Raw genomic sequence first — 9,556 nt, 5'->3', positions numbered from 1 at the left:
AAAAAAAAAAAAAAAAAAAAAGTTGAACCCTGATTCCTTGATTAAGATACTCTGGTTAGGCATGGGGCTTTTCCACAGTGGCTCCAGAGAGCCAAGGCTTCCTGGAGGAAGCAAGGAGGGGAAGGCTGAGCAAATGTGGCAGAAACCAGAGCAACTCTGCTGTTATCTGTGTTAATGTATGTGTTTGCTGAAAATATGGTCCTATTGCTAAAAACAAGCCTGAACCATTCTACTGGCCAATGCTCAAATACTCCTCTGGTGCCTCCCCTCAGTTTTGGGAGACCATCCTCTCTCCCCCGCTGGAGTCTTCCCACACCAGATGGGGGCTGTGTGGTTTCTACCACAGAGACTCTCTTGAAAGACAGAATCTAGGGAACAGCTTTCCTCTGTCTTGGGTAATACTCGGGCCAGGGATCTGAGGAAATGGCCTGGGGCTTCCCCAGTGCTGAGGGGGACCCTGCCAGGCTGGCACGCACCGAGAGCCTGATCTCCTTAGCCCTGTCGGCATACTTCAGGGTGTTGTATGTGTCCTCGTAGGCCAGGCTGGAGGGGCTGACAGCAGCAATCATCACCGTTCTGCAGTTGCCCCCAAGGGAGTCTTTGAGTAGTCGGGTAAGTTTGCTATCCCGGTAGGGCACGTGAGTCTTGCGGCCCTGGGGAGCAGTGAAGGTGTGTGGTGAGGTAGATGCACAAGGCTGACACACAATGGGGCCTGGCAGCCTTTAACCCAAGGCTTGGGAGGTCGGTTGTTATCTTGGGGAGGACGCTGCTCAGGATGCTTTACCTTTGCATCAGCCAGGGCATTAAGGACATTGATGAGTGCCAGCAGAGAGCGGTTGATATTGGCACCTTCTCGCAGCCGCTCTCCCTTTGCATGGGTACTGGATGCCCGCTCCGAGCCAGCCAGGTCAATCAGACTCATCTTGGCCACCTGAACGGTCTGGGTCAGTCCTGGAACACGGTCCTGCTGCTTCACGAAGATCTGAGGTAGGCAGCAGGGGTGAGGTGGAGGCAGGTCTTAGAAGCCCTGGCTTCAGACTTTAACCCATGACCTCTCTCACCTGGAAGATGGCGTGGGAGCGGGAGGAAGTGGCATTGGCATCAGTAGGGTGCTGTGTGCGGTTCCGGTTCCCCCTGGTCAGCATCTCCAGCAACTGTTCAGCTGAAGCTGGCTACAGAGAAAATGCCCAGGAAGGGGGCTTGTGGTCTCCCCACTCAGGGCTTTTCCCTGACAGGAAGGGCCACTCTTCAGAACCAGTGTCACCCCCCTTGCTACCACTGCTGCTGCTGCCACCACCACCACAGGGTCCAGACCATCTTCAAATGGTCTGTAAAGAAACTCTGGAGGGCCAAAAGGCTACTCATCCTGCCCATGGCCAGCAACATACCTGATGGAAGGAAAGCCCTTGTACCACTACTCCCTTCTCAGGGTCCTCACGGATGGCAAGGGGCCCTTTGGGCTGCAAGAGGTCATGGATCTGCTCATTGTACACCTGCAGAGAAAGGAAGCAAGAAGCAGATCTGAGAGAGAACCCAGCAGGAAACTTCCTCCTTAGAGGCTGGCACATGTGGAGATACCAGGCCACCAGCAACACTTTGAGGGATGGTGTTAGTAACAAGAGCAGGGCTGGTGGTTCTGTTCTCAGGCAGTCTCTCACAGGGCTATATCTGGGGCTGTGGGCTCTCATCAGGCCCCAGTTCTCCATTTGCTACCTGCCTCCACTGCTCCCCCTTCCTACCGGCTCACTCTCCCCCTCAGGGTGTGAGGAGGGGTGATGGCACGAGCCCAGGGCAGGGAACAGCCCTACCTCCTGGTAGCTGATGAGCACCTCAAAGTGCTTCTCCTCCTGGCAGGCCTCAAGACGCCTGAACAGCTCCATGGTTGTCAGGTACATGATTCCAGGGTCCCCCTCCCTTCCCAGCATGGTGTGGGTCTTCCCAGCCCCAGTGGCACCATAGGCAAACACTGCAGAGGACAGAGTAGGGAAGAGGATGGCCCCCACCAAATTTCCCCCTCAAGCTCCTTTCCTTTGCTTTCCATGTCCACCCATCTGCTGCTCCTGCCACCTGCACCCCTGCTGCGGAGTCTGCATTCTCCATGTGTTTGTCCTGGCTCCCCAGAGGCCAGTGGGTTCCAGGAAAATGGGATCTCCCTTATGCTAGGGGTAGTAGTCCGTCCTTCTACATTCTGGGCAGCTTCCTCTATGATTCTTTCCCTCACATCACTTTCCTCCTTTCATAAGCACACACTTGAGGGTATGATTTTGTGCTTAGCATCTGCCCCCCACCCTGCCTAGGCTGTAAGCATCCAGAGGAAGGAACCCTATGGGTCTGTTTGATTGTATCCCAGGGCCCAGCAGAGTGCCTTGCACAGATAGTGAATGAATGGGGCCCCACATAGAATGAAAGGGCCAGAACTCTCTTCAAGTCCTGAGCACATGTCAGAAGATACATGAATCCATCCCCTTAGGAGAAGGCAGAAAACAAGGCCACTACCAAGCAGGGCTCAGTTCTCACCTGAGCAGTTGTAGCCCCGGAGGAAGCCATCCAGGAGGCTGTGAGTGGTGTGCTGGAACACATCCTGTTGGGTGGCAGCCTCACCAAAAACCCGGTCAAAGACAAATGTCAGGTCTTTGCCCTTCTTCTTGGACCCATCATGAATGCCACCCCATTTCAGGCCAGGGAACCCTCCATTGGGCTCCTCGGGGTTAAACACCAGCACACGCTCGTCCACCACCTGAACCACAGGCCGACGTTGACTGTCCAACTCCTGAGGGGTGGGGGGCCGTACCCGCACCACCACCCGCACCATACTGTCCTCCTTTGCCATCACCGTGGCAACACCTGGGCAGAGAAATGATGGAGATGAGGACCAATCCCACCCCAGGCCTGACCAAGTGCTCCCTCAGCATTCAAGGGCCCTCTGTACCCCCACCCCAAGGGGTGATCTCCATTTTATACCCCAAGAGAATAAGAATATTGGTGTCAGCACCAGTTATTAATAAATATCTTTTTATCACCTGAAATATCTGTCAAATGACAATATTTTCAGAGGTCTATTACTGTGCTTTCTCTCATGTTCCTCTGATCTACTTGTCTAATTTTTTTTTTTTTTTGCAGTTTTTGGCTGGGACGGGGTTTGAACCCACCATCTACGGCATATGGGGCTGGTACCCTACTCCTTTGAGCCACAAGCGCAGCCCGTTTCTTTTTGAGACAGTCTCACTATGTCACCCTTGATGGAGTACCATGGCATCATAGCTCACAGCAACCTCAAACTCTTGAGCTTAAGTGATTCTCTTGCCTCATCTTCCCAAGTAGCTGGGACTATAGACACCTGCCTCAATGCTCAGCTATTTTTAGAGGCGAGGTCTTGTTCTGGCTCAAGGTGGTCTTGAACCTGTGAGCTCAGGCAATCCACCTGCCTCGACCTCCCAGATTGTGAGGATTACAGGCGTGAGCCACTGCACCAGCCCAAAATTATTCTTTTAATATAATTACCAAGTATTTTATGGACTTAATCTTATAAATGGAACATCTTTCCTCATTTCCATTTCCAGTTGATAATTGCTAGTATGGAGAAACATAATTGATTTTTATATATTTGTCCTATATCTACTACCTTCAAACTCTCTTATTAATTTTAGTTGTTTTTATTAGGGTTTATTAGGTTATCTAAGCATATTATTAGGTATCAGAAGAGACAAAATTTAGTTTTGCTTCTTCACATTTATACCAAATATTTAATTTCTTATCTATTGCAGTCTTGAACTTGTAAAAGAATGTTGAATAATGATGATAATGAACATCTCTGTGTTGTTCCTGATTTTAAAGTAAATATCTTTAGTGCTTCACTATTTAGAAATTAGTTTTGAACAGTCTTTATCATATTAGTAATTTCTATTCTTATTTTATTTACAGTTATTATTAGGAAAATATGGAATTTTACCTAATGTTCCTCCAGTATCTCTTGATATATTTGGAGTTTTCTTCCCTCCCTTATTTTTTTGATGTGATAAGTTACTTGATATGATTTCTGGTATCAAACCAACTATGCATTCCTAAAAAAAAGTCTTATGCTGATCATAATGACATTTTCGACATTTAAATGGTCAAACATGGCCAGGTGTATGGCTCACACCTATAATCCTAGCACCCTAGGACGCCAAGCCAGAAAGATCAATTTAGCTCAGATATGTGAGACCGTCTCTATTAAGAATAGAAAAAATTAGCTGCATGTGGTAGCCTATGGTTGTAGTCCCAGCTGATGCTGAGGGATCATTTCTTGAACCTAGAAGATTGAGGTTACAGTGAGCTATGATGATGTTACAGCACTCTATCTAGCCTGGCAAGAGTGAGACATTGTTTCAAAAAAAAAAAAAATGGCTGGGCACAGTAGCTCATGCCTGTCATCCTGGCACTCTGGGAGGCCAAGGCGGATGGATCACGGTAAGTAAGCTGAGGAGTTCAAGACCAGCCTGAGCAAGAACAAGACCAAGAAAAACTAAGGTAAAAGGATCACTTGAACCCAAGAGTTTGAAGTTGCTGTGAGCTATGATGCCACCATGGCACTCTACTCAGGGTGACTAAGTGAGATTCTTGACTCAAAAAAACAAAAAACAAAACAAAACAAACATGGCTAATTTTTCTATTTTTTGGTAGAGATTGGGTCTTGCTCTTGCTCAGACTATCTCAAACTCCTGACCAAACAATCCTCCTGTCTCAGCCTCTCAGAGTGCTGGGAGTACAAGTAAGCTACTGCACCTGGCCTGAAATGCCAAATTTAACTAAATTCTCACAGAAGCATGGATTTGTTTCTGGACTTCCCATTCTGTTTCATGGATATGTCCATCCCACTTCAGTGCCTCAATGTTGTAAATACCATGATTCTATAACATAACCCCCTTATTGCTTCTTTTCTTGGCTATTCTTTGGCATCATGACTTATATAGGATTTTAGAATCAGCTTATAAAGTTTTTATGAAAAATTCTGTTAAGACTTTAATTTGTATTATTTTGAATTTATACATTAATATGAGGAGAATTAGCATCTTTACAATATCAAATCTTCTCATCACAACTTTAGAATCTTTAGTAAAATTTTATGATTTTCCCCACATGGTTATTCTATATTTCTTAATAGGTTTATTATTAGTTATTACACAGTCTTTGTTATATTATGAATAGGCTCCTTTTAAAATTATATCTTTGGGGGTGGCGCCTGTGGCTCAAAGGAGTAGGGTGCTGGCCCTATATGCCTGAGGTGGCGGGTTCAAACCCAGCCTCTGCCAAAAAAAAAAAAAAAAAATTACATCTTTAGCTGGGCACCTGTAGCACAACGGTTACAGCACCAGCCACATATACCCAGGCTGGTGGGTTTGAACCCAGCCTGGGCCAGTTAAATAACAATGAGAACTACAACAAAAAAATAGCTGGGCGTTGTGGCAGGCACCTGTGGTCCCAGCTACTTGGGAAGCTGAGTCAAGAGAATCGCTTAAGCTCAAGAGTTTGAGGTTGCTGTGAGCTGTGACACCATAGCACTTTACCAGGGGCGACAGCTTGAGGCTCTGTCTCCCCCAAAAAATAAATAAATAAAATTACATCTTCAGGCAGCACCTGTAGCTCAGTAGGTTGGGTGCCAGCCACATACACGGAGGCTGGTGGGTTCAAACCCAGCCAGGGCCAGCTAAATAATGATAACTGCAACAAAAACCATCCAGGTGTGGCAGTGCTTGTGGCTCAAGGAGTAGGGCGCTGGCCCCATATATGGGAGGCAGCAGGTTCAAACCTGGCCCCAGCCAAAAACTGGAAAAAAAAAAAATACTCAGGTATTGTGCAAGGTGCCTATAGTCCCAGCTACTTGGGAGGCTGAGGCAAAAGAATGGCTTAAGTCCAAGAGTTTGAGGTTGCTATGAGCTGTGATGCCATAGCACTCTACCAAGGACATTATGAGACTTTGTCTAAATAAATAAATACATACATAAAATTACATCCTCAAATTCATTTTTGCCACTATATAGGAAAGCTCCTGATTTTCATGGCAAATCTTGTATCTGTCCACACTCCTGAACTCCTTTATTGGCTTTAATAGATTGTCATTGATTCTCTTGAGTCTTTCAATTAAATGATAATATACTTTGCAAATAATGGCAGTTACTTTCTATTTTTAGCTCTTCTTTATTTAGTTCCCCACCTCTGCTGCCCATTGGGAATGTGAGAATGGCTGTTGAATTTTATTAAAAGCTTTTTGGAACTTGCTAAAATGATTACAACAGTATTTCTCCTTTACTCTGTTAATGGAGAGGATGAAACAACAGATTTCCTAATGTTTATTAGGTAATAATTCCAAACTTTTTTTTTATTATTTTGAAGACATGGTCTCATTCTGTTGCCCAGGTTGGCCTCAAACTCCTGGGCTCAAGCAATCCTCTTTCCTCAGCCTCCTGAGTAGCTAAGAGGGAGCCACTGTGTCCAGATCATTTTTCTTGTGTTTTCCCCAGACTTCTCTCCCTGGTTTTTCATTTCCCTTTTGAGCCAGCTTACCAAGAATAGGGATAGAATTTTTGGAATGCAGGAGTCACAGATATTCTAGAAAAGTTCAGCCCAACTCTAGAGATATATTAACATGGAGAAGGACAGGCGCTTTTTCTGGAGGCTATAAATAGATGAATGTTTTCCCGGTAAAGATTAGGCCCCACTGATGGGTCATAATTACCAATGTCATTCAGCAAAGTGGGGTTTCTGCCTAATACTCCAACAAGCAGCTCAGGTTTTCACTGGGGAATGAGAAGGAATAGAGTTGATCTGGAACTCCTATCCCTTCACCCCTCAACTTCTTACCTTCTTCCCCATGCAAAACAAGAATACGATATCAACCAATGGCTCGGCGCCTATAGCTCAACCGGCTAAGGCGCCAGCCACGTACACCTGGGGTGGCGGGTTCGAATCCCCAGCCCGGACCCGCCAAACAACAATGACGGCTGCAACCAAAAAATGGCCGGGCGTTGTGGCGGGCGCTTGTGGTCCCAGCTACTTGGGATGCTGAGCTCGCTTGAGCCCAGGAGTTGGAGGTTGCTGTGAGCTGTGATGCCACGGCACTCTGCCCAGGGGGACAGCTTGAGGCTCTGTCTCAAAAAAAAAAAAAAAAAAAAAAGATATCAACCAATGATAATCCTCTTACATGTGTATAATTTTATTCCTGTCCCAGCAATCAGATTGCCATAATAAACATATTAGCTACATGCTTACTATGTCAGTGACCATTCAAGATATATCATCTCCTTTTATCCCCATTGCAATCCCACAAGATAGATACTACTATTATACTCATTTTTCAGTGAGGAAATTGAAACTGAGAGGGTTAAGCAATTTGCCCAAGGTCCCAAAGCTGGTGAGTGATGGAGCTCCATTCCAGTCAAGGCAGTTTAACTACAGAGCCAGTTATACTGCTTTATAATGATATTATATATTATGCTATGATGATCACATTGTTGAAATAGTCCCTTATGTTTGTATAATAATTATAATCACTTTTATGGAATTAGCACTACATATTCAGCAAACACTTTCAGATATATGGACTGTACCTAATTTTCTGTCTTTTGTCTCCCACCCTTGGATTCCCACCCGCAGGAAACTCCCTTTTTGTACCTGGGGAAGTGTAGGCAGAGGGTACTCGGGTCCACATGGGCTGCCTTCCTGACAGTCCCAGTTTCCCAGGGGAGGGTGTCAGCTGAGGAGCCACAGAACAGGCTAACAATCTAAGCAGGAAATTAAAAAGGGCGCTGGCAAAGGAGTGCATGTAACCTTTACAGTTCTCTCCTCCCCGCCTCCTGAGGGCCAGGGAAGCTGAGTCTGTTTGCCTAATGAGATGTTTTCCTTCTTTCTGAGCCAGTGCTAGGGGCATGGTTGCCGGATGTGGGTAACACTTGGCATGACTGCTGCTAGGATGCCTGGGTCCTGATCCCTGTTCTGCATCTGACTGAAGGGAAGGTCTTTCCATGAGCCACACCATGTGGATGTCGCATCAGCTTCCTCCTCTCAGAGCCAGAGGAAACAGCTACATTTCTGCTCCCGCCCCAGAGGGATGGGGAGATTAATGAGAGAACGTTTGTCAAGTTTGCTTTGATCCTTGGTTGGAAAGAGCATTTCAGCCCAAAGTACAAGGGAGATGATTCTTTAATAAGATCTTCAGGATTCTCAGCCAGCCACAGTCGCGTCCTGTTTCTAACCCAGGGCAGCTCATTAAAACCCAGAGGCTAGTGCTCTGCTGAGCTGGGGCTGAGAAGCCAAGATTCAGTTGTTTGGGGGATGGCCTCCTCTGCCCAGCCTCTGGGACAGGTCCAACAAACCCAAGCTCTTCAGAAGCTCCTTAAGAAGAGTTTCAGAGGACTTGAGGGGATCCCCCTATAGCACTGGGAGCTGGGAAAGGCAGGGGAAAAGTCCATCCCTGGATGTTCTACTTTTATAGGGGTCACTGTGATCTCCTTCATCTCTCCTTCACATCCCTCAACCACTTGTTTTTTGTTCTTAATTAAACTTGAGCAGGACCCTCCTTTGACATAGTCTGAGCACCCTAGCAGCCTGGGCACCCAGCCCAGCATGCTGTAGATGCTGTATTTGTCCTATGAATGGGCAAAGGCCAGGAAAGAGCAGTGTCTAAATCCAAAAGTCTAAAAATAATTATTATTATAGCTAACATTTACTTAGTGCTTACTATGTATCAGACACTATGCTAAGTGCTTTATAAATGGTGTTTATCTTTCACAACAATTGTTACATCCCTACTCTACAAAGGAAAGAGGAGGCACATGAACTTGTCTCCCAGATGGGAAGTAGCAAGGCCAGAACTTGACCTTGTTGTATCACCAGAGGCATTACTCCATCCTTAGGCTCTTTTGCCCTGTAGTTGGGCTTTAGCAGTCCCTATTTCCCCCTCCCCTTGGTGCCCATAAAAGAACAGCATCCCAGGACCACTGATTCTTCCTATGTGTGGTTATGTAGAAAAAGGACCTGTGTTCGTGTTTTTTAAATAGACAATTTTAGTTTTATTTATTTCTAATCTTGTCATTTTAATTTATTTTCGTCTTAGAGTTCTGGCTAGGAACTCTAGCATAATAGTGAATAAATGCAGTAATAGTGAGTATTGTGTCTCTTTCCTGATTTTATAAAGAATACACCTATTATTTTACACTTTGTTGGTATAAGAAAATTTATCTCCTTTTTTAGTTTACCAATATATGCAAAGATTGCCAAATATATATATACACAATTTAAGGAAAAAACTGTATCAAAATTCTAATACTCAATGTATTAATAAAAGATGAATACAAGTCATGTTAAGGACCTCTTGTAATTGCAGAAATCAAATATGACTTGAGTATTACAAATTTAATAGTTTTTTCTTTCTTAAAATGTATATACATTTTTTTGGTACCCAATGTGTGTATGTGTGTGTATGTATATATACATAGTTTTGTTTTGAGACAGAGCCTCAAGCTGTCACCCTGGGTAGTGTGCTGTGGCATCACAGCTCACAGCAACCTCCAACTCCTGG

The 9,556-nt window shown here is 45.3% G+C and overlaps 1 protein-coding gene across 1 annotated transcript in view; it reads right to left on the bottom strand.

The window, feature by feature from the left end:
- KIF18B (kinesin family member 18B) overlaps nucleotides 1-2,842 on the bottom strand; it is an 11,843-nt gene extending 9,001 nt beyond the window's left edge. The window contains exons 1-6 of the mRNA XM_012802876.2: nucleotides 2,518-2,842; nucleotides 1,809-1,966; nucleotides 1,389-1,493; nucleotides 1,062-1,172; nucleotides 785-982; nucleotides 477-653 (exon numbers count right to left, since the gene is read on the bottom strand). Of these exons, the coding sequence (XP_012658330.1) occupies nucleotides 477-653; nucleotides 785-982; nucleotides 1,062-1,172; nucleotides 1,389-1,493; nucleotides 1,809-1,966; nucleotides 2,518-2,830 (1,062 nt within the window). The 5' untranslated portion in view covers nucleotides 2,831-2,842. The remainder of the gene's footprint in view (nucleotides 1-476; nucleotides 654-784; nucleotides 983-1,061; nucleotides 1,173-1,388; nucleotides 1,494-1,808; nucleotides 1,967-2,517) is intronic.
- Between the last annotated feature and the right edge of the window lie 6,714 nt (nucleotides 2,843-9,556).

Source organism: Otolemur garnettii, unplaced genomic scaffold (assembly GCF_000181295.1).
Source record: "Otolemur garnettii isolate 467f Iridium unplaced genomic scaffold, OtoGar3 scaffold00018, whole genome shotgun sequence".
In the NCBI taxonomy this organism is placed as follows: Eukaryota; Metazoa; Chordata; class Mammalia; order Primates; family Galagidae; genus Otolemur; species Otolemur garnettii.
This window is presented reverse-complemented; position numbering and strand designations above follow the sequence as displayed.